Raw genomic sequence first — 25,741 nt, forward strand, 5'->3', positions numbered from 1 at the left:
GGTGGCCGTGTTGAAACCTAGATGGACTTCGTGGCTGTCTGACACTATTAATATCACCACTATTAACTTTCTGTCGTATCTGGTTTGGTAATTTTTATCATTAATGTTTAAATTGTTCTGACCAGAGGAGGATGGGTCGGGTCCCCCTTGTGAGTCTTGGTTCCTCCCAAGGTTTCTTCCTGCAGCTCTGAGGGAGTTTTTCCTTGCCACTGTCGCCGCTGGCTTGCTCACGGGGGTCTTTGATCCTTCATGTTATTTCTTCTTTCTTCTCTGTCTCTGTCCTTTATTAATTACTAATTATGTAAAGCTGCTTTGTGACGACAACAGTTGTAAAAAGCGCTATACAAATAAATCTGACTTGACTTGACTTGACATTTTAGAAACATTCTTCTTCATGAAACCAACTTTTTTATGACATCAGTCAAAGAACCCTTTGTAGCACCTCTAAGGGTAACAAGATGTAAATGTAAGTAGCTCTGGATAAGAGCATCAGCCAAATGCCAAACATGTAAACACATTGAATAGAGTCTAGCAGATACAAAAATGTGCTATAGACATTTTAAAATGTAAATTTAAAGTTTTGAATTTTTAATTTCTAGAATTATTATTTTAAAATCCCCTATTTGTCAGTGACCCGTTGACATGTTAACTTTTATTTATAATATAAGCATTTATTTTATAATTGGACACAATGAGAATGCAAAACTATTGCTCAGAACTCTAAAAATCGTGATGACCCACCAGCATCATCAAATGAGCTCCACAGAAGCCGTTGCAGAGCTGCTGCATCAAAATTAGATCAACGCTCTGTCTATGGTTTACAATGAGCCATGAGTATACCTGCAGAAAGCTGAAGCAGCCTGGCAGCTGGCAGATACCTCTCTAATAATGAGTGTGCCTCGTTTTCATGTTTGTCACACACACTGCTGGATCTCTATTCATCCTAGAACAAAGTCCCTCTGTATTGTACAGTTCTGAGGGGTAAACACTCCAGATGTAAGCAGTGTCCACGAGGAGCTTTTACTGAAGCTGTGATTAAAACCGGATCAGTTATGATTTATGTTGTTGTTTTTTCATTGTTTCTTTTGAAATGATAGTTAAATGGTAGTCATAGCAGTTAGAGTTGTGGGTTCAATATCAGGGCTCGACAAGCTGCCAGTGTTGGGCCTAGTTACGGGTGAAATACAACCAGAAATAGCCTTATGCTAAACCGAAGAGCACTAACTTAGATAGGAGCAAAACACCATCATCTTCCATTTGCCACCTCATTATTCTCCTCAATCATCCATTGCGAATCAATGCTCCATGGTCCATGCACTGGGTGACGGGGCATCAGAAGCCTACATGATCTCACACCGAGCAGTGAAATGGAGCTGAATATTCATGTTGCCACTGAGCACTGTTTGCAAGGTTACTTGGTCTCGTGTATGTAAATAGAGTTTTATATAGAACAGATAGGAAGTACACAGGAACTGATGGTTAATGTGAGCTTCCCTTATAGCGGCAAGATTTTGACTGCTCCTGTCCGTCTCAGTTCTGTGTTTTATAGCCTTGTCTGTTTCATTTTGAGGTGAAATTTGTGGTGTTACTTCCACATTGCCTGCTGCTGGAGTGCTGCACCTGCACGTGTTCCCATTATTGACAAATTCCTATATCCAAAGTTTGCAAATCTCAAAAACGAGTGAAACTGCTGTGAAAGACTAACGGTATGGTTCTTCACAGACAGGATGCATTTACTCATCTCCAAAGTGGTCAAAACAAGCCAGAGAGTAGGTCAGAAACGAAAATGACCTAGCCCTGTACTACTAACCAAAAATATCATATGACTTGTATAGTGGTGTTCTGTATTTTTTATAGACATATGTAGACATATATAGCTATATATATAGTTCACAATAAGTTGAACTGTTCTTTTGGAAAGTACCAGAGAATGAAACACCCTCAGGGTGTTGCCTTGTTCTTGTGTGTTTTTCAGGAAATACAAAATGGTTCTTCTAACAGCAGCTGCGTGCAACTGGCAATAGCACTGCTTTATGAAATCGCACTGTTGTTGGTTTGAATTATTTTTCTCTTTTGACTCAACACAACAAATCAACGCTGTCTGCAAAATCATATCCACAGAATAACCATTTTACAGGAGAAGGGAAAAAAACCTTAACCTTAACCTTCAATGGACGTCAATGACATTCTGGAGCATTTCTATGGGTCTGTTTATCATAGAGTAGTCGAAGATGTCTTGGTGGCCTCCCTTATGAGTCTCCTTCGCTCAGTTTGTGAGGACGGCCTGCTCTAGGCAGATTTACACATGAGGACATACTCCCCTAATGATGGATTTAACTGAGCATCCATTTTTGCATCCATTCTTTGACTTGTTGAAACATTATTTGTTTCCTGTAGAGGATTTGTTCACTTACAACATTAACAAAACATGCCATTTGACCAAGGGTGTCCAAACTTTTTGCATAAACACTGCTTGGCCAAGATTTTACCAAGCAAATAGGTTAGAGACTCCCATTGGATAATTACTGCATGGGTGATTATGTTTTAGCTGTAAACAAGTTATTCAATGCTAACTGATGCAGTGAGTAGCTTCTCATTTGTTAAACATCCATGTTGATGTCAAACTGTTTCAGAAGGGTCAAGGTAGTGGCATGCATCAAGCAGAGAAAAAATCTTAGGAGATTGCTGAAACGACTACGATCAGGCTAAGAACTGTCCTACGCATCATTAAAAAGTGGAACAACAACATCTTTGAGGAAGGAATGTGGTCGGGAAAAAGACTTAAATGATTGTGATTGGCGATCACTTTAATGTTTGGTAAAATTAAATCATAGAGAAACAAAAGTTGGACTCAGGGATATGTTTAATAGTGAAAATAAGAGCATTTTCACACACACTTGAAAAACACTTGTCAGTGAGGCTAACCAGCAGCTGATGGATATAAATATATATATATATATATATATATATATATATATATATATATATACAGAGAGAGAGAGAGAGAGAGATAGATACTTTATTGATATTGATTAATTTAGCAGCCAGTAGCAATTACACAATACAGCACAGTAATACAATACAAAAATTGTAATAATAACAATAAATAGAATAAATAAATAATAAATGTAAAAAATATTAGTAAAAGAAACATGCATTTGAACCAACCGGAGATGAAATATATATATATATGAAATATATATATATATATATATATATATATATATATATATATATATATATATATGTATATTTAGTTATATATATAGTAAAGTACAGGATGTACAGTAAAGTGAAAGTAGTGCAGATTAAACATAAAAGACTCTTCTGACCCCACTGGGAAGAGTTGACGATCCTGAGGGAGAAATCATCCGTCCCAGTTATTTACAGGTGCAGAACATTTAATACACCTGCCAACATGGTCAGGACAGGCAAGAGGAGCCGCAAGATGCGTAATGACTCCTACACTCCTAAAATCCCATCGCGGGACCTGCAGGTAGCTAAAACCAGTCCAGAATCTACCGTTAGAGACTGCACAAGTGTTATTTTCATACCAAAACCAAAACATACTGTTTAAGTAATCCTACATTTCGTGTAATATGACTGCGTACACTAATATAATACTAAAAAATATACAGCAGTAATGATCCAGCGCTAATTACAGCCAGTGAGTGTCAATTTACAGCAAAAACTGAATAAAGTACAGTACTCAGAGCCGGTGAACATAAACATGATCTGTTTTATGGTGAACTAAATAGTTTTTATTCTGAACTGAATTACTGTAATAATCTACTTCACCAATTTCACCGAAGATTAAAGACTTCAACTGCGCTCTCATCAGAAACACACCGTCCTTTAAACCGCTGGACTGAACGATGTGACAACTGACCAATCAGTGCGGGCCCCTTCTGTCACGTGACCGCGGCAGAGGGCTTCCTGCGGCGGTGCTGAAAACACACTGTGGATTTCAGGAGCGGAGAGTCGCACGAACTGGGTGAGTCCGAGCTTTTACAGCAACAAAATACCCCCCTCGAACCTCAGAGGGCTTTTACACGAGCCAAGGGGTCGTGCTTTAGCCCGCCGAGACGGCAGTCTGGCTTACATTCGTCTATCCAGAGCCGTGTCTGAGACAGGCCCTGTTTCCTGGTCCCACAGTGAGTGAGTGAGTGAGTGAGTGTGTGTTGGGTGTCTTTAGCCTGTTAGCGCGCTGCTAACTCTGCTGACGGAGCACAAACAAGTCCTAAAAGTTAAGTGTTGAGCTTTGTGCAGGGCTGGAGTTCACATTGAAGTCTCTGCCACTCGTTGTTCCACAGTAAGTGGAGCGAAGTGGCTTTAATGTCCTTTTAAACCGGGTTAAACTGAGCCTGACTCCAGTTTTCTCTCCTCACAGAAGTTAGCTGAAGAAAGTGTTTAGCTAGCTGGCTAGCTAACAGCTCGCTTACCTGCTCATTACCTCGCTCCTGAGGAGAGGTCGGAAAGTTTCAGTTCTAGGGATTTTTCTTTTGTTTTGATAACATTACAGGGAACTACGAAGCATCAAGAAACTAAAATTAATATTTAGAGACCTTAATCGTTCCCTCGATTAAACTAAAACTTCATTGTAAAGAGAGAGAGTGGTTTATTAAACCGAATAAACAAGTTATTACATTGAGGGACTGGTTTATTAAATCGTGGGAGCTGATTGTGAAATTGAGGGACTGATTTATTAAATCATGGGAACGTTTTCAGTCTCTAAATTGTTATTTTTCTACCTTGATATAACTAGCTAGCTACTTTTGGGGCTCAGTAGGTGGTGAGTAAAACCACACCGGGTTAAGCTCCCACAGTTTGCAGCCGTGTTATGCTTTTGTTTGTTTATTTGTTTGTTTTGTTTTTTGCATTTACTTTCGAAACGTAACGTTAAATGTTAACACTTGGTTAATCTTAACTTCTGGTGGCTAACAGGTTAGTTAGCGAACACTCCTGTGCTTCTTTAAAAAAGTGATGTTTTAAAAAGTGGCATTTTTGCCTTTTGGTGTAATAAAATAACCCTATGATGTTGGTCTGAAGTGTGACTGCAAAGCTTTGACAATTGCTGTCACACCCTCCCCCCTTCCGTCATCGTTAAAAATAGCCTCCAGTGAGAGACCGCCGCCAGTCTGGGTTTGCTGTCATTTCTGCTCTCTCTAGCTACAATACCAGTCCAGGTCCGGCAGTGGTCCCTCAATCAGAGTTACAGCGAAGGGTGGAAACAGACTAAGCGATGCTCGTTTTTGGTCGCCTCTGCTGTAGTTAATTACAGACATTGGGAGTTAATTTTAGGCGAGTGGTAACTTTAGACTTTGTGTTTTGGATCGGGTCTGAGAGATTTGCGTAGGTGAGTCTGCCGGCCTTGTGGAGAGCTGGGTTGCTTGTTCAGCAAAAGCTTGATGGGGAACTGTCACCAGTGTCTTACAGTTTTACCTCCTTTGGGTATTAAGGTTGTCTCAGGTGTCTCTAGCAGTGTGTCTACTTTCAGTTCATCCCAGAAAGGAGTTTCAAAGCATTTAGCTGCAAAAAGGCGTTTGACCCAACTATATGAATATGGTAATTTGATTTGCCTTTTGTCCTTTTATTTTGCGCTGAGTTTATCTACTAACTTCATAGCATTCAATATATATAACGTTAATGTTGTGTTTCTCTAAAATCCTGATTTCCCCCCCCCCCCCCCCCTGCTTTAGTCTCAATTTCTGTGAATTATAAATGTCTGTGATGGCATAGAGATTGGCAGATATGTACATGAGAAATATTGAATATCTGCACTGGCATAGAGTTGACATTGGTGCATCTGTAATTCTTAATAATTCATGTAAACATATTTGACTATATAGCAAGTTTCTTATCTGTCACAATATCATTGAAGCAGCCATGGCCTAAAGGTTAGAGAAGCAGGCTTGGGACCAGGTGATCTCTGGTTCAATCCCCAGGACCGGCAGGAGGTGGAGGGGGTGGATGGAGTGAAGTGCACCTTCTCCTCCCTCAACATTCATGACTGCTCCACCGTTTTGGGGTGCGGCATATTAACTAGTGTGTTTCACCTGTGTGTGTTAATTGCGGAGGTTGGATTCTGTTGTACTTTTGTGCAGTGGCTGTAAAATGTGTGTCTTCATTATCATGAAATGCTGTACAAGAAATGCTGGTGGCTTGTGTAACTGGGAGTATACCTGCACCCACCGGGGAATTGCTGCATGGAATTGCTGCCTAAAACGTACCAAACCAGTGCCCATCATTCATGCAACCACAGCCTACATGACCCCTTCTCTCAGCTCTCATTCCTCATCAATGACCAACAACTGTGGTACTTTCCCCCTTAATTTGAGATCAGTGTAGAGTGTCAGCGTGGCTCAGGCATGTCAGATATGTCTCTACTAAACCACATGTTATCATCTGTGTCTGTATTTGAAGACTATGTAGATGGTTTGTCTCTTTGCCTGTCATTAGTGCAATCCATATTTGGGTGACAGATAGTGTGTGCATTATTTATATTGTTTTTATGATTTTTTGTTTTTCAGTTTGGCTTAGCAAGAAATTTAATTCATCCATCCATTAAGGGTTACTCATTGGTGGTTCTTCTGTGTTTTTGCAGCAGTGGTGGAAGCAGCAGACCCAGTGATGGCCTCGGCTCCCATACCGGCTTACAACTCCAGTCTTCTGGAGAACAGCTCCAGCCAAAACGTGAGTGTGACCCACAAGACTGCTTTTCTAACTTGGCTGTTGCTGGGAGATAATAAAATTGAACTATTTCTTTATTTTCCAGTTGTAAATATGTTTGTATTAATAAAGCTAATACGTGCACTACAATTTACAAGTGAAATCATGGATCATCATTCTGGAAACACAGTTTCTGAATTCACATTCATCTGTTTAATTTCATTTCATTTAATTGTTTTGTTTTTACACAGATTGTTGTGTCTACTTGTGTCCTACCTGTTATGTTAAAGCTATGAAATTGTACAGGAGTTGCAAACTGAATTATTTGAAACCACTAGCATAGGAAATCATCCTTTATGTTCAGTTACATGATTTATATTAACTGATTTTTTTTTTTATTTTTTTTTACCATTTAGATCAGATTTAAATTGTATTAATTAGAAAGTTTACTCAGTGGAAAACACCTTGTACTGCCTACTTGTACTGCTACCTAATGTGGCCTGTTTGTACAGTATTATAAATGTTAAGCACACAGAAACCAGATTTCCAGAAAATTAACCTATTCAATGGTTTGGATGTATTTTGAACTGTTGCAATGTTTACAATCCTGGATAGCAGGACTGACACTGTTTTATTAATTAAAGGTATCATGTTTTTTTTTTATCAATATCGCTAAAATCAACACATACTGGTATGTTGGCATAGACTATATATTACTCACCACTGAAAGAGTTGAAGATTTCTGAGGTGTTCTTCCACCACTCTTGCATTTTGTGTTAGTTAAAAAAGTGTAGGCTAAATGACTTCTCCAGTAAGTGTACAATGACAAAGCTTTCTTCTCTGTTAGGTCGACTTTCTCTTCCTGCATTAATAAATAACGCTCATCACTGTCATCGATAGAGCTGCCCGTCTCTTTTGCCCTATGCTATATAGCTCCAGCAGCAATGGAACCAAAAGTACATTTACCATGTGTTCATTTAGGCAGTATTACTGTCCAGTTAACTTCCCTGGATCAGTTTAAACATTCAGTGAAGTGTCTTGCATTTGTTTCCTATGTGTTCTCTAGTTGTATGTGTCTGTTTGGGCATTATTTATGTATTATATTTATAGAAAGCAGAAATCGCTGGCAACAGCACGGCCACAAGGCGTGATAAATTTATCCTCATTCTTCACAGTTTGCAAAGTGTTTATTTTTTTGTTTTTTTGTTTTTTAACTCCAAAAGCACCATTGCTGATCGTGGCCAAAACTCGCCAGGAGGGTGGCGCACTGTTCCAATGTGCGAGCAACACTGCACAGTGGAACGGCTCACCACTCTCCTGACCACTCTAAAGACAGCTAAATCTTTGTGCGCATTCTTGGCTGTCATATGAGGAATTCGATTGGCTGTTTTATCAGTGTATAAGCAGTTACCAGTGTATGAGTGTTTTCTTGGTCTTCCAGATCTTCTGTTGACATTCACAGTTCCTCTAATTCCATGCTGTTTCGTAACATTCTTCACTGTACAAACCACAAGCTGAAAAGGCTTGGCTAGAGGCTGTTTTTACTACATAATGCAGCAAATGGAAGTTGATAGTCACCCATAAAATAGCAGTCACTACCAAGTGCCATGGTCAGGTGTTTAAACTCATTTAGTGAGTTTATTAGACATATTTCATGTCTTTCCAGGATTTTTTTCTCAGGTGTACCTCTTTGTAAATTCAGTAGATTCAGTTTGACTTCCACAAATCAGTCAGTCGTCCAGATAAACTAGTTTTGAAATCTGACTGTCAGCAACAAGGACAGTAAGAAGTGCTGTAACGAGACTTGTAGTGCTGAACTGGTAGTACTGCATTTTTAGTGCATTCTGACTGAAATGTAAACAACAAAGCACACAGTATGTAGAAACTATATTAAAGTGACATAGTTTTAATTCTGATTCATAGACTTTAATACTCTGTACAATAACCCCTCTTGGTCTGCTACATTTACATTTTCAGCTTTTTCCCCCCCCCTAATCTTTCAATTCTACATAAAAACACATTCAACGAAATTGGTTTCATTCAAAACTTAGTAAGGGGATGGGAACACACACACGATTGCACAGTGTCAGTGTTGGCAGACGATGGTCCTCTGGGCTGAGCTGAGAGTATGGCAGGCAGACAGAGAGACAGAGAGTTGGCTTGCTGTGGTGTTTTAGCTGCTGTATTGTGCATATGTTACTGCAGCAGAACACCTGGCATGTGAGAGCCAGTAAAGCAGCACTGTCACTTCACCTGTGTGTCTTTGACTCTGTCCACATCAGAACAGTATTTGTCTGTCAGAGCTCTTCTGTCCTCTGCCTTTTCATTTTTTTTTCTTTTATTTGGCTTTTTCTGCATTCTTTCTTTCCCCTCTCACTACCTACCAACACAGTGTGGTGATCTTTCTCGTCCTGTCCTTACCAAGGAGAGGTGTGTGTGTGTGTGTGTGTGTGTGTGTGTGTGTGTGTGTTTTGGTTGCTCCATTAGCCATCTCCAGAGAGCAGAGGTCAGGTCATTACCCAGCAGGCCTTGCTCCATTCTGCCCATCGGCCTGCAGCAAACGTGTGTGTGTGTTAGTGAGCGTTACTCTACCACATACATTCTGCTTCACTAAGCTTCAGCTGCCAGCAGGCAAATGGCCCAGAGAAAGATGATCTGGACACACACACACACGCGCGCGCACACACACAAACACACACACTGTTTACCATAGACAGTGAAAGAGAGCAGCTTCTTTGTGCTCCTTCTTTACTCCTCTCCACTGTCCTCCTTTCACACTCTGCTTCTCTCCTCTTGTAAAAGTGGGTGAAGACACTATCTTGCCATCACTCACACACACACACACACTTCACTCTGACCCCATAATACAAACATGTACTCCACTACTCTACTAGAAAGCAGCAATGTCTGCATGTTATGGTTTTACTGTGAAGTGCATGTGTGATCAGGTATGGTGCCGGACATGCAGCCATGTCATCCTGATGTACCTGTGTGTTTTGGTGACAGGCATCCAGGGAGAATTTGAAGATGGAGCTGCTTGCAGATGTGGCCTTATTGCCGGGCGAGGAGAGAGTAATAGGTGGGTGTGTGTGTGTGTTTGTGTATTTTTCAGACATCTTTAGGACAACTGCTAACAAACACAACTACCCTTCCATCAAAGAACAAAGCCTTTTTTCACACAAAGCTTCATGTTTTTAAAACTGACACCTCTAACTTGGGTTTAGAATTAGGTCATTAAAACCACTTTTAAACACAGGTATTTTTATAGATATGATTTACATATATACTGTATGGACAAAAGTATTGACATCATCTTATTTGTTGTTTTTCCAAAATAAAGAGTTCAATTAAAGCAGAATACACTTTTATTTAGGGGGGAGTGTTAGCTTGAGAATGTGTATGCATTTTCACATCGGTTTGTGCAATGACTGCACTTAAAGTAGCTCAGTACATTCATTGGAAGGAGTGGCCACAAACATTTGGGCATATAGGAATAATGCATATAGTTACTTGTATTAATACACTTGGGATATTCTTATTAGTACTAAGTTTAAAAAGATCAGATGCAGCACTTGACTAAATTGAATAAAGGATTGATTAGACAGACCAAGTATAGGATGGTTTAAATACAATGACATGCATGAAATCACCAGTATTTCTTGCATTTTGTATTTTGGAAGGTGATTGGTGGAAAAGAACAGGAAAAATGTTTAGGATTTAGACTGAGGTTTCTCAGATGAGCTCATTAACTCACACACACATACAAGCACTGCAGCCTCAGGAAGATTAAAAATATGTTTAATCTTAAACATTTTATTGCTTCATAATTGATTATTTAAAGATATTTGAAGGAATATAATAATTGAACTTTGAAACGCTTCAGTCTTTTTAGTTAAGTTTCAGCAGTAATCCAGTGCGTCTTGTAGTTTATCCTTTCACTGGGTCATACCCGCTTTCCCATGTTGTCAGTAAACGTTAGCCAGGCTGCAAGATCTTGGTTAGACGTGCTAAATTTAGAAGAACCTTTCCTGGGATTGCCACTTTGAATCGCTCCAGTGCTGCTCCGCAGCTCAAATCTGACAACTCCTATTACTGCTCCACACAATCCAACCATATTTCATTACAGACACTGAGAGAGGGAGGGCGAGATTGGATTTTATGTGTTGTGTGTTTGTCTGTCTGTCTGTCTGTCTGTCAGTCAAGGTGGGCATCTTTGTTCAGGAACACAGTAGGTTCTTAGTGCTTCTAACCCCATGGATTCATATACACTATAGGTCCAAATGCTTGACACCCTTTGTAATTAATTTATTCAGCTACGTTAAGTTATACGTATTGCTGACACAGATGTGCAAACGTGCACACAGAGCTTGTGTAGTTCCAGTAGCGAAGCATGTCCACTAGAGGAGAACACTCTGAGAAGATAAACATGCACCTATTTATTCTTTTTATTATTATTATTATTATTATTATTATTATTATTTGCGCAAGAAGTATAGTAGGTATAGTAAACATGTGCAGGGAAAGTTAAAAAGCCTAGATAAGACTTGTACAAAGTACTTTGCCTTTAAGGGAAGAAAAAAAAATAATTTAACTACCAACAGACAATCGCTAAAACGCAAACACCATTACATGTTTTCTATTTGAATTTGTTAGATTGAGAGTTGATGAGCTTTAGTCTGTTTTGAAGCTGATGATGCTAGTACAGTTTGTTTTGTTTGTTTGTGTTTTGATGAGGTGCTACACAATTCTAAGTTGAAGGTCCTTAATGACAAAGTATAAACTGTCCAATTCACATTCTAAAGGCACTGTGCTTAATGCCAGGTGTGGGCTAGTGGGCTCTCCCACTAAGCTGTGAAGCAGTGGAACTGTGTTGTTGTGGTGTGGTGATCATCCAGTCCTCACTACCATTCTTGTCACTGAAGCCAATCAAATCCTTGTGGCAATGCTCCAAAATCTAGTAGAAAGCATTCCTTGGACAGTAGAGACAGTACTCTACTCTCAGTAATCTATGACTGTTATACTATGTTTCATATCCATCACAGTGTGGTTGCATGTACATTACATGCTTCATATTATCTGGAGGCATGTGAATAATCTGATCTTTATTATTGTATTCATCTTCTAAATATTACGTTTGTTCTCCCTCAGACAAAGACCTCATCTATATGTGCCCATTCAACGGAGCGCTCAAGGGGAAAGTATTCATCACCAACTTCAGACTGTACTTCAGGAGCACTGACGCGGTAAGGGGCTGTGTGCGAGTGTTTGTGCGTGATGAATGCTGCTTTTGAGTATTAACCAATTTTACTAACAGTTCGAATGGGCTGGCCATATATGCATTTCTTACATCAGTCCGTCATGAGGCTGCAGTGCTTGTATGTGTGTGTGGTGTCAATGAGCTCATCTGAGAAACCTCATTCTGAGTCATACTTCCTCCTTCACCTCTCAGCACTGTTACCTTCAACAACAGCTCACAGTCCCTCTGAGCACTGGCCAGATCCTCCAGAAACACCCGCCGTCTGCTGCTTTCTCTCATGCTTCCCCCCCCCCCCCACCCTCTGTCCTACTTGTTTTTTGTTTTAAAAAAAACCCAACACAACCCTTTCCATCCTTTTTTTTTTTTTTTTTTTTTCTCGCCTTCTCTGGGCATGTTCTTTCTCCTTTTGGACTAAACGTTATCTCTTAGTAATGCTGCACGTCGTGGTTGTCTGTCTGTAGCAGGAGGGTGTACAAACAGAGGGGAAAGGGCAGAGAAGAAGGGGTAGTGTATGAATATCATATCTGGAGTCTTTCATCTTTGTCCTGGCACTGTCTGCAGTTGGCACACAGACTGTGAGGCACCTGCAGTCCTGCTGGAAGTTTCGGTTGTTGCCACGATCTGCTTGGAAAGGGAGGGTAAAGAGGGAAGGAGGGGGGGGAGCTTGGAATTTCCCTGTGGAAAAGTTTATTAATATTTGATGAGAAATGAAACAGGTGTTGCCTTATTTTGGGGGTTTTCCTTTCGTACCAGTATGGGCTGGTAGCTGAGCCCAAATGAAACATTTGCTCCAGCCTGAAATTGTGCAGAATGTCTTTAAACTGACCTGCTGCGTTCTTTTACATGACTGCAGATTAATGGTGGTATATTGTAGTTAGGGATGAGCAATATGGGCCATTTCTCCGCGATACACGTGTTCGCAGATTCTTAAAAACTACTATTTAGATACTCTCCCATACTTAGTACAGTGATTCAAAATGTACTGCTCTTTATTCAATTAAAACCCTCTCTATGCTTGGAAAAGTATATTGTGCATCACAATAACGGAATTTGTTACAATATGGTTAAATAATGAAATCTTGCCCTAATTGGAATAACGCTTGTTTTCTGCCCACAAATTAAACTGAGTCGTGTCAGTCCTCAGGTAAATAGACTTTTATACGTTTAACATGTGCAAAACGCATGTTTATCACAACAGCTAGGACAGGGATTTGAGTGGATGACGAACACCGATATTGATTAGAACTTTTGTTTCTCCTTTCTCTCAGGAATCCACAGTTACCCTAGATGTACCCCTGGGTGCAATCAGCAGAATAGAGAAGATGGGTGGAGCCTCCAGTCGAGGGGAGAACTCCTATGGCCTAGACATCACCTGCAAGGTAACGCTCACAGATAGCAGACTGCACGTTTAATGGCTGTTTGAAGAGCAATAAGAAGTCAGATCCTGACTTCCTAACTTCTAAATTCTTTTGTAAAACGCCTCTGTGAACTTTAAGTACTCTAAATATGCTTTTAAACAGAAAGTTCTGCCCTGACATTTATCTGGTGCTTTGGCCTTCAGTTCTGCTCTTCTAATATAGCGGATGTGAGGATTTTTAATGGTCAGTTTGGTTATACACCTGCTTAACATGTTTCTACACACTGGATCGAAGTCCAGCTGCAGCAGGCACTAGACTTGGGTATACTCCAGTGATGATCTGCCTACCACAGTATGTTTGTGTGCCTTTGCATAGCTGCAAGGTTTTGTCTTAGAGTTCAGACCTTAACAGATAACTTAATAGTGTCTCTGTGTGTGTGTGTGTGTGTGTGTGTGTGCGCTTGCAGGACATGAGGAACTTGCGGTTTGCTCTGAAGCAGGAGGGCCACAGTCGGAGAGATATCTTTGGGGAGATATTCAAATACGCTTTTCCTGTCTCTCATGGACTGGTCAGTTCAAACCTGCACTGATATTCATTTATATTGAGTGTATATTTTCTTATCCCTAGTGACCACCTTCTAACCCTAGTGACCACCTCCCAGATCTGAATACAGTAACTGAATTCCAGGAACTTAAACAATAAAATAATAATTTATGGAGCAAAATGTTTTAAATATTTGTATTTCGATGGGATTGTGTTCGGTCAAGCCTGTATATTATAGTTTACAACAGTTGGTTTTGACCGCACAATCTGATTGGATGATACCTTACGTTTATCGTTTCACTGACCACTGCTTGCCAAGTAACAACAATGACTGCTTTGCTCTAAACATGTGGGGAAACTACTTTTCGCCAAAACAAAATACAAATATAAAAAATAACACACATCAGTGAAATTGGTTGCAGTAGCACGCTCTTTTGGGTGCTCTATTGCTTAACTACATGATGGTTGTAAACGTGTCGGGAAGTCTTAGTGGTTGTAGTTGTACTCATGACGTTGCTTTATCTCCCCTGGTATACTGTACTGCAGAATTCACTATGGCCATCACAGCTTTTTGCTTAAAGTAGTCTCTTGTTGCATGAGGAAGGAGTTTTAGAAGGCAAATAGTGTCCAGGAAATACAATGTCCAAATGTTTGTGGACACCTCTTCTAGTGAATGGATTCCGCTACTTTAAGTTGCACCTGTTGCTGACACGGATGTGCAAGTGCGCACACACAGCTTGTAGAGAAGTATTAAATAAAGTAGAATCAGGTAAGCATGAATCAATAGGCTAGAGGGGCCTAACACTCCTCCACCCCAGCATTGAGCAGTGCAACTGTGTTCTCTGGAATGATTGTGCTCCATCTAATACTTTTGGGGTGAGTTGGGGATGAGGTTGGGTAGTGATCATCCAACATTTTGACATTACTAATGCACTTGTAGTTGAATGCTATCAAAACCTCACCGCAATCCTCCAAAATATAGTAGAAAGTCTTCCCTGGGCAGTAGAAATAGTTACTCCAACAAAAAAAAAAAAGTATTCTTTTTTTGAAATACCTTTGATTTCAGAAAGAAAATATATTGGCAGGTGTCCCAATACTTTATCTCCTATATAGTATTTTATTTTAGACAATTCAGACCTGAAAATTCCAGCCTAATAACATTTCTATTCTCTTGTTGCTGTATGTTAGTAATGTTAACAAAGTTCAAACAGACATGAATGATAGTTGAGTTTATTTGTATGACATTTGATGTGCCGTTAACTGATTGATTCTCGCACCTCTACAGCCACTCTTTGCATTTCTGAGTCAGGAGAAGTTTGAAGAAAACGGCTGGAACGTTTATAAGCCCATGGATGAGTACAGACGTCAGGTAAGGAATAGTCCTGAAACAGCACATCCACCCCTTTCTGTGAACATGCTCCCATGTGAAGGGCTCTGTGTTTTTAATGTAAATATTTGTGTCTGGTCTTCCACACATTTTTATATTATCCTAGATCCCGCAGTTTCATCTCTCAAAGCATGTTCCACCTGGGTTTGTTTACATGTACAGAATGTGCTTTGGGTGTAGTCATGTATAATGTCAACACAGTCTTAAGGCTGCAGATGTGTAAGGATTTGTGCAGTTCAACTCGTCTGGAAAAAAGTATAAATGGCCAGGATTAGGGCAGAGGTCAAGTCCTGCAAAATAGTGCTTATTCGTTTAATTGCATTTTAATGTATTTTAAGCTTGTAATGCTAAAGGAAATTCTTTTGATGAAGCTATCATTTTTGTTTGTAATATTTTATACAAAATAAAAATGTGAATTCTATGGGGGTCAAACTTACCAATACTGAATGGTGCTTTGGGACCAGTTCTTGCTTTCTTGCATTTTGTATGTGTAGGAATTTAGTGACCTGGACTGTGTTGTGTCGACTGGAACCAGCACCTTTAATAAGTGAACTGTGACTCACTTTGTGCAGGTACAGGCTCTTACCTTGCTGTTTCTGCTTTCTCTAGGGTCTACCCAATGAGAGGTGGAGGATTTCCTTTATCAACTCCAGCTATGAGTTGTGTGACACTTACCCCACTATTCTGGTGGTTCCTTTCAAAGCCACAGAGGAGGACCTGCGACGAGTGGCAACCTTCCGCTCCCGCTGTCGTATACCGGTGAGCCTAAAACCTGGGTCCAATAGAAAGTGCCAAAACCACATGGAGTAAATTTTAGAACACTTTTCAGACCTACCTTCTTTGATGCGGCCCAATCAGACCCCCCATAGAATTCAGGTGCACAAGACATTACACAGGGTCTGTCAAAATTCACATGTCTCAAACTGCTTCCAAGCACAACATGGTTTACTTTAATGCTGGTGGGGACATTTTGTACTGGTCGGCAACACATTTGATTCTTTACAGATGTTTGCATTGTTTTTGCCAAACAGGTTGATGCTAATAACAGCAGACAATTTATTTAGTCATACAGAACATTCAAATGTATTTTGATCTAATTGATGAAACTGATGCATAATTAAAACAATAATCAAAAAGCATTAATTTTGTTACTATGATGGTGATGAATACATCATTTACAATTTTTTTTCCCATGAGACATAATAGATGGATTATACTTATTACGTTAAGGATCACTGTGTATTTTATGCTTTAAAATGCTGGTAGAAAGTAACAGGGCCCCTGTATTCCCACCAAATTTCCAAATTTTCTAATTGCTAAAGTGCATAAGCAACACATGTATTCTTTGGTTCACTTAAGCAAATGCAGTGTAAACCAAATTAAGTATGATACTGTCCTAGAAAACAGTTTTATATAGTTGTCAAAGACCAAGTTTGAAGAAAATCTAGCTTTGGTGACCTGGAATAAATTGCTTCTACACATTTGACCAATTAGCTGTTGAGGAAACAACATATTGCCATTTGAATAAATGGAACCCTGTATGTCTGTTTAACATGTGTCTCTAAACCCTGGTGTGTCCAGGTGCTGTCATGGATTCACAGGGACAACCAAGCAGTGATCATGCGTTGTAGCCAGCCCCTGGTGGGCATGAGCGGCAAGCGCAACAAGGATGACGAGCGCTACCTGGACATCATCCGTGAGGCCAATGGCACTCCCAAACTCACCATCTACGATGCCAGGCCTAATGTCAATGCTGTGGCCAATAAGGTGAGACGACAGCAGCATCACTGTGTTGGGGGTTGAATTCGAATTGAGTGCTAGACTGGCAGACAAAATGGATTTAGAGGCTTTTCTGAGATTGCCGTGGGAGTAACTCATGCGACCCATATTGTAATCAACTGAATGCATAGATTTGTTGTAAAACTTAAAAGACATGGACTTTGTTCTGTTCTAATTCTGTTTGTAGGGGTGTGGGTTGTATCTGCTTGATCGGTTACTCGTCACGTCAACAGACGTAACCGAGGTAGAGTTAAGCAAACAGAGGACAGAACGCTAATTGTGTGTTTGAGTATGTATGCGTGTTTGAGTGTGGCAAAAGCACAAACTGCCTGAGGTGAAAGTGGCTGTAAAGTGCAACACTAATGTGGCAGCAATGTAGAACATCACTATATTCTGCTGGCCGAGCTGGCCGAGCATTTTGAAAAGGGCTGTATTGATTCAGTAATGTCCCTCTCACAATGCGTGTGTGTGCGCAACTGCATGCTTTATAGACAAGCACATTCACTATGGAATGTCCACTTTAACCTTAGAACCTTAACTTTTGAATCCTAGGCCACGGGAGGGGGCTATGAGGGTGATGATGCCTATCAGAACGCTGAACTGGTCTTCCTGGACATCCACAACATCCATGTGATGAGGGAGTCGCTGAAGAAGCTGAAGGATATTGTTTACCCCAATGTGGAGGAGTCCCACTGGCTCTCCAGTCTGGAGTCCACTCACTGGTTGGAGCACATTAAGGTAGAGCCTAAATGGGCATTGGTACAGTTGGGACTGTTGTAACGCCCCCACTTAACTAAAATGCCTAAAACACATCTTAAGCATGCTACTGAAATGTTTAGATCAAACAGCTTTATATGGCATAGAAACCGTCTCCCGTGTTCCTCATATTATGAGTAGTTGGTACAGAAATACATTATGTGAAGCAATATTGTCACATAAAGCTACAGTAAGTAACAGATGTCTCTCAACATTAATTGACTGAAGAATTTTGTCTACGCATTTGATGGTGCTAGTTTAAAGAGTATAGCATGTTTACCTGTGTCAGTTAAACCTACTCTCACCCCACCCATTTTCTCCACATTTTCTGTTCTGCTGTAGCTGGTGTTATCAGGGGCAATTCAGGTAGCTGATAAGGTGTCTTCAGGGAACTCTGTGGTGGTGCACTGTAGTGACGGCTGGGACCGCACAGCTCAGCTCACCTCTTTGGCCATGCTGATGCTGGACTCCTACTTCCGCACACTCAGGGGCTTCCAGGTGCTGCTGGAGAAAGAGTGGATCGGCTTCGGACACAAGTTTTCCTCGGTTTGTACTCAAAGTCCGCTTTCCATAATTTATTTACTTAATTCATCCACAATTTTATTTGTGTATTCTCATTTTTGACCTGTTGTTGCAATTATGCCTATAATAAGGGTGGACAATATGACTGTTTATCATTATTGGTATGCATGCATGCATCGTTTAAAGTATTATAATGTAATGTTTTTTTTGTACAAGATCATCCATTTGTTTGTTTCCCCTATATATGTGCATGTGCAGAGAATTGGCCACGGAGACAAAAACCATGCGGATCAGGACAGGTCACCCATATTCTTGCAGTTCATAGACTGTGTGTGGCAGATGACCAAACAGGTAAGTGCTTAGTTCAGCGATGAACGATAATGTCACCACTGTGTACAACATTTAATGGATTACCTTCTAATATACCGTTTAATTTCAAAGTCTTTATTGTCATTTGGATTATTGCTGTTAAAACGCACACTGAACATTCATGATATGATATATTGTGTATTGTGTGATGTATATAGTAAATATAGTATATGTAGTATTGTGTGAAAGTTTAGGCACCCTAGGCCAGATTACACACTGTTCCACAAACATAATCTTCATGGAAGAGTCAGAAGAAGGAAATCTGACCATACCTGCAATTTAATCACAGAAAATAAACTTTGCAAGTATGCTACAGAACATCTAGAGAAGCCAGATGAGTTTGGATTAGATTATAATCCAAAACATACCATACCTCAAAGTCTACCATAAAGAGACACAAACCGGAGCTTTTGGAATAGCTCACAGATCCCTGACCTAAACATCATAGAACTTGTGAATTGAATACAGAGGCTGAAGTTATTTTTTTGAATAAATCTGTACAGTCTTTCAAAAGTACAAAATACAGATGATGGAATAAACAAATAGAATGAAAATATTGTAATATAGTTAAAAATTCCGTAGTCGAGATAATGTCTTCTAGAGTACTGGTAGAATTGGATATATCACACATCATTGGTTCTGAATGTGAATGCAATAAGTGAACACATACTCCTATAAAATGTTTGCATGGTCAGCAGGTTCAGGAATGCTTCTTCTTATTGTAAGGTAGTGTTCCTTTTACAGTGATTGACTTTCCTTTTCTACCTACAGTTCCCAACAGCCTTTGAGTTTAACGAGCATTTCCTGATAACTGTCTTGGATCATCTGTACAGCTGTCGCTTTGGCACGTTCCTCTACAACTGTGAGAACATCCGTGAGCTCAATGTAAGTCACACACACACACACACACACACACACTTGATCATACCTGTGTAATTGTGGCATACAATAATAACATTTGGTTCCCTGCTGTGTTTTTTTGTTTTGTTGTTTTTGTTTGTTTTTCTTTTAATAAAAAACTTGTGCATGATGTTTTATAGAGAATAGTCATTGTGATCACTGATTTAGGCCCATAGCCTTCTAAAAAAAATTGTGGTGAACTGTGATTATCGCTGCCCGCTGGAGGCCTGTGGATGAATTTTTACATTGGCTGGCTGTCACTCTCACTGTTGGTTCTCTCTCTGTCTCTGTATCTCTCTCTCTCTCTCTCGCACTCTCTGTCTGCTCATTGTGTGAAGTAGAGCGTGAGTGAGGGGGACGCTTCAGTGGCTTTGAGCGGGAGCAGAGTGCACTTAGGGGAGATGAAACATTCATTCTGTGGCCCCGTGGAGCCATGCACAACAATAACTGTGTTAGAAGATGCAGGCCCACTTCACACTCAAACACCTCAGCAATGCTTTCCACGTCTTCTCAGCATGGAAAGATGCTCTTCATTTTGCTGCGGTCTCCTCCATCTATGTCTGCAGTGATGCCAATAAGTGGCGTCGCCATGTCATTTGGCCTAACATTCGTTGTACTGGGATGGTCAGAATCTAATATTCATAATGATACAGGAGTATTACTGCAGTGGTCATTTTTAAATGTTATTTTATTTTGTATCAGGGCTGTCATGATTACTTAGTGAAAGTTGTATGTTCACCAGTGCAGTGGACACGCGTGCACACAATGAAGAGTAAGCAACCATGCCAGAGCAGTGGGCAGCCTCCTTTGCGGTGCCTGGAGAGCAGAGAAGATTAAGGGCCGTGCTCAGGGGCCCAACAGTGGCAGCTTGGCAAACCTGGGTATCGAACCCACTACCCGGTCATCCCCTACTGCTTCAGCAGTTAATTGACACCAGTGTATAATGTCTTGTGTTTTGAGGTCTATTCATTTGTTCAGATCTTCCTTTGAATACTTCTAGTGCTGAATTTTGTGATGAGGATGCAGGAGAGGTTTTCTTCTGATGACTCTTTTAAAAAAGATCATATTTGTGCAGGTGTTACTGCACAGTAGAATGGTGCACCACCACTCTTTGTTTGTTTGGTTGAAAGGTTTGCCTTTCTAGTGATCCCCTGGTTAAAACTTTTTCTTGGTCTTCCAGACCTCAGCTTGACCTCCACAGTTCATGTTAAATACCAGTAATCTTGCTTAAAATGTTGTGAAAGAATGTTTAGTCTTTACATTGAGACCTTCTGGAGTTTATTTTATATTTAACTAATTATTTGCAGTAACATGAATTCTGAACAAAATTGCATGCCATTTTAAATATGAACAGTAATGGTTGAGCATTGTTAATGAGTTATCATCTCCCCCACCCCCCCCCCAGAGCGTTCGGATGAAGACGGTGTCTTTGTGGTCTCTAATAAACAGCAGCACATCAACCTACGCAAACCCCTTTTACACACCGGAATCCAGCCACGTGCTTTACCCTGTAGCCAGCATGCGCCACCTAGAGCTGTGGGTGAATTACTACATCCGCTGGAACCCTCGTATACGGCACCAGGTATCAGAATATTGACACGATCATTTAGCTGTATTGTCTGCAGCTGTGAACTGGTTAGGTGCATTTGAATGTAAATGTGCGTTTATTTCTGAGCAAATTAGTTGCTTTTTATGTGAATCCTTTGTTGGTGTGTGTGTGTGTGTGTGTGTGTGTGTGTGTGTGTGTGTGTGCGCACCCGCGTGCTTGTTTATGTCCTCTTTCTGTGTCTTTGTTATATTGCCTTTGGGAGTGTGTGTGTGTGTGTGTGTGCGCGTGTCTGTGTGTCCCACCCTCTCAAATTCAGTGGTGCAGAAAATCCTCTTTCCCCAGTTTAATTACCTCCTGACTGGCACCACTGAGAGCTGCCGCTCACGCTGGCCTTATCTCCACAGCAGACACACACTCGGTTGGCCTCTCGCAGTGGTTTTACTGCAGGCACGCAACGACTGACAAATAAGCCTCACACATGTAACCTAAAAATGATTAAGAAAATAAACTAAACTCACCTAGTGACCAAATGCACCTCACTACTTTGTCAGGTTGATGTAGTTAATGGGGCGTTCATCTATATCCTTAATGCACCGACACTGACTTTTGGCTATTGGGTAAGCAAAATCTAGTTTCATATATGTAGTCATGCACGGTACAACTAGTAGTGAACATCCAGACTTCATTAAAGAAAGTAATTCCAATATCTGTACATGTTAATTATTTATGAGTTTAAAATATTTTTTTTATTTAATACTAATTTAATAATTTAAAGATAATTATCATGATGTTAATTATCATGCGAACACTGGCACGGAGCCTAAATGCTCCTTCATTGCTCCTTCCTTTTCCCCAAAACATCTTGGTATGCACACCCCTACAGCTCTTGTGAACGCTTATACTTCATCATTAATCAATGACCTTCATCCAAAGGAAAAGGGATGCATTTCTATTGTCTGTAGAATTTGTTTACCTTTTCTGCCCCCTGGTGGCTGGTAGTAAATGGCACTTATTGTGTGTGTGTGTGTGTGTCTTGGCAGCAAAGTCCTGTGGAGCAGCGCTACAAGGAGCTCCTGGCACTTCGAGATCAGTATATGAAGAAGCTGGAGGAGCTGCAGCTTTCGGACTCCACCCACCTGACCAACAGCTCCACCCCCAACGCTGCCTCACCCAATCAGCACATCACACACCTGCAGACACCCTTCTGATCGAACAGGCACACTTACACGCAGGACGTTTGTACATAGCAATAGTAATAATGATGATGATAACACAAACCGTAGTAACGTTGACGATAACGAGTAACAAAAAAATACGCAATTATGCAATAATGTCACAATACGGCCTTCATAGCGCAAGTCAGTCATGTTGTGACACGGACGAGAAGCCTTAAAAAGACAGCGATATGTGTATTGATGAATGGATTGTGGGCAAAAGGCTTTAGCTCTTCCCAAACCATGTGCACTTGGCATTGCTAGATGAAGGGCCGTAAGTGAGGTAGGTGGAAATGAGGTATTCTGAAGGGGTGTGTGTGTGTGTGTGTGTGTGTGTGTGTGTGTGTGTGTGTGTGTGTGTGTGTGTGTGTGTGTGTGAGCTGCAGTCACAAGATGATAAATATTTGAAACCCAGTATGTGGATTCCTAGAGCAAAACGGACTAGTTACTAAAAGCAAAGAGAGAAGAGACTGTTTTGGATGGTTCGTTTCTAATGGATGTTACTGTCTTTTGAAACAGTGTCTGGTTTATGAAGAGCTGCTGTCTTTCGCTGGTGTATTATCCATTCTCAATTTAACGTCAACCAGAGGTTGCAAGCTTCTGGTTCTTCAAGCAATCTCTAGTCAGTGTTGTAGACTTGGTCAAGTTTTGTGATGTGATCGCGAGTGTCTGACCACGAAGCATTTGTCTTGAGTGAGTTAAGGCTGTATATGTGTGTGTGAGAGTGTGAGAATGTTGTTTTTAACGTTTCAGGCATACAGGGCATTGGCTGCTCACGATAGACATGTCTGCAGTTTGGGAGGAAGATGTCCTGAAAGATGCTTTGGATGCGCTTATCAAACAGAACCAGGGTTTTGGGGCTAGAGAGACCAGTTCTGTGCCTTTTTTCTGTGTGAGGAATTCTCTAACCTCAAGTAGATGTTTTATAAGCAAAACTTTCTTTTGTTGTTTTTGGGGTTTTGTTTTTTGTTTTTTTTCTGTAGGCGGCATCAGTGGCAATGAAGGATTGATTTCTTTTAGCTTTCTGTTTTTGAATGACAGGATCGCTCTTGAGTCACCATGCACCAACGGCTTTGGGTTACCTCTTAACTTGTAGTCAGTACAATCGCCACGGATGCTTCGGACTCTATGGTTTGGGTCCCTTCCTATGGATGGGAGTACGTGTTCCATGTGAGCTGAAGCTTAAAAAATAAACATGTTGGGAGAAGCTGCCCTTTTGAGCTGTTCCAAAGTCGTCCTTTCTTCCTGTTGCAAATACTGATTAAGATGATTGGACGTACCAGATCTGGGACGAGCTCATTGGGGCACCTTGGTGCCATAACTAATGCTGCCTCAGAAAAGCGTACCTTTTTGAAGTCTTTGGCCTCAATGAGGAGATGAAGTTTAAACCATATTGTGAGAAGAAGTAAAAGAAGAAGAAGAAGAGAAAACAAAAACAGCAACAAACCGGAGCGCTTTGCTGTTGGTTGTGTGTTTTTAGGGGGGAAAAAAATCTATTTTTTATTTTGTACAAGTACCATAACTATGTAATTACCTCAGCAAAGCCTATTTTACTGTTGAAAGTTCTATTGTTGTAAAATATAATTATTTTATTCAGTGTAAAATTTGACAGTTTTATACAAAGGAAAGTAATAAGAAAAAGTGTTTTGATTGGTTGACTTGTTGGTAATTAGTGGACATCATAATATTTCTTTACTTAATGGGCATTTAGGTTTGCTTTAGGACATCATGGGTCTGAGAACTCTCAGAACATTTTTTTTTTTTTTTTGTCTGTAGGGAATTTGTGTTCTCAATCCCTTTACTCTGTGTGAGACTGAGTGAAGGACTCTGCACTCGTAGTTTTTTTTTTTTTTTTTTTCTTCCCTTTTTTTCAAGGGAGGGGGGGCTGATTTTTCTGACATTATCTCTGTTTGTGCCGTTTTGGCTTTTTTTTTTTTGTTTGTTTTTGTTTTGTTTTAGGGATCAGCTTTTGTGTTCTGTTCTCCCTCATGTATGCTCCACTGTTTGATGGCCGCCTATTGTTCTGTAAATAATGCTGATTAAATTAATTTAAAGATTTCACACACATGACACTGACCTGGCTGTCGTTGTTTCTCAGTGCTTGTTGCCACTTGCCAGTTTTCTTCAAGAATTATTTCTGTCCTGCTGCTAATGCTGTAGTCTACAATGTACAGGCCTGTGGGAGGCCTGTAACTGTGGGTGGGTCTCGAGAGGCTGTGTCAATCCAGACTGCTACGCTCGCCCACAGTTGGTTGGCATATTATATATTTATATAGACTTAATTGTTTTAGCTCTGCTTCTGTTTAAGGTCGAGCCTCAAATATGCATTTGCCAAGAATGAAACCTTCCCTCAAATTAGCCAGTAGAGGTTAGACTGAGGCAGCAGAGACGAGGTAATTGTGACTGGAGCATTCACTCCATGTTTGGAAAGCTCTGCCTCAAGCACCAAGCCTTAAAGACATGTTATCCTCAGTCCTTATACTTCAGTCCCATGTGCAGCGGCCAGAAGATGATCAGGGCATCTCTCCCACCAGTCAGGTCTTCTGAGAGCAACGTTGTAAAGATGTCTTTCTATGACGTCAGCCGACAGTTAACTTTGGGCGTCTTTGGGACTTTTTGTGCAAAGTCCTCACTGTGCTGGTTCATCAAATACATGTAGGTTCTTTCAATGCCACCCAGCTTACCTGTCCATGTGGGGCCTGTATGAGGAGCCCAGCTGGGAACCAGAAAGTTTTGTCCTCGGGTTCCACGTTAGCCCCACATATGAATGCCCACCAGGGTAAGTGATGGGACCATGAGGGGTTAAACATGAGCCCATGTGAGCCCTGCGTGTCAACAATAGTTTTTTTTACTTTAATAATAATCATTTTAAGAGTGAATTATGTTGTCGCCTAAATGTTTAATTGTTCCCTATAGCACAGCAGCCGGCACACCAACCGCCACATCTTACAGCAGCCGGCACACCAACCGCCACCGGATGTTCTTTAAATTTAGTTTCAACATTTGAAATGAATAGACCAATAGGGCACTTTATGCTTTGACTCTACATAGTTTTTGTACTTCAGTTTTGAGCATTGTGCCTTAAATCGCATTAGATTTTAGGCACAGAGCGCGCAGCCCAGAGAGCCCTCAGACTAAAATCACAATCCAGGACATTCCAGGATAACGCAGAACCTTTTTTGTCACACATGACAACAGTCCACTAACACTGCTGTTAACGGCTTCTTTAGGATGTGCTGTTTAGTGTGTCACCTGCTGTCAGATGTGCTGGATGGTGTGCTGGATGCTGAGCCGGCTGCTTTGGAATGTGTTGGATGGTGTTCAAAGATGCTTTAAAATGAGCCAGATAGTGTGCTGGCGATTTAGGATGTGCCGGGTGGTGTGCCGGCTGCTCTGGGATGTGCCGGGTGGTGTGCCAGCAGCTTTAAGATGTGCCAG

General features: G+C 40.7%; 1 protein-coding gene across 2 annotated transcripts; it reads left to right on the forward strand.

Moving 5' to 3' along the window:
- Positions 1–3,921: 3,921 nt before the first annotated feature.
- On the forward strand, positions 3,922–24,373 carry mtm1 (myotubularin 1). 2 transcript variants are annotated; one of them, XM_072687706.1, is made up of 15 exons: positions 3,922–3,994; positions 6,605–6,693; positions 9,676–9,748; positions 11,818–11,912; positions 13,195–13,305; positions 13,751–13,852; positions 15,113–15,196; positions 15,824–15,973; positions 16,796–16,981; positions 17,546–17,731; positions 18,092–18,295; positions 18,530–18,622; positions 19,412–19,525; positions 20,946–21,122; positions 22,130–24,373. In XM_072687706.1, exons 2-15 carry the CDS (start codon positions 6,631–6,633, stop codon positions 22,295–22,297), a joined length of 1,806 nt encoding a protein of 601 aa, XP_072543807.1. In that variant the 5' UTR covers positions 3,922–3,994; positions 6,605–6,630; the 3' UTR covers positions 22,298–24,373. The 2 variants fall into 2 exon arrangements, with proteins under 2 accessions (XP_072543807.1, XP_072543805.1); XM_072687704.1 differs by having other exon boundaries at positions 3,929–3,994; positions 6,608–6,693.
- The last annotated feature ends 1,368 nt before the right edge of the window (positions 24,374–25,741 follow it).

Source organism: Salminus brasiliensis, chromosome 9, assembly GCF_030463535.1.
Source record: "Salminus brasiliensis chromosome 9, fSalBra1.hap2, whole genome shotgun sequence".
Taxonomy (NCBI): Eukaryota; Metazoa; Chordata; class Actinopteri; order Characiformes; family Bryconidae; genus Salminus; species Salminus brasiliensis.

Bases quoted from the DNA above. Each gene is read 5' to 3' on its own strand.
- mtm1 (XM_072687706.1), top strand. From the start codon at position 6,631: ATGGCCTCGGCTCCCATACCGGCTTACAACTCCAGTCTTCTGGAGAAC. The intron at 17,732-18,091 runs GTAGAGCCTAAA...GTTCTGCTGTAG, and splicing joins ACTGGTTGGAGCACATTAAG to CTGGTGTTATCAGGGGCAAT. The intron at 18,623-19,411 runs GTAAGTGCTTAG...TTCTACCTACAG, and splicing joins TGTGGCAGATGACCAAACAG to TTCCCAACAGCCTTTGAGTT.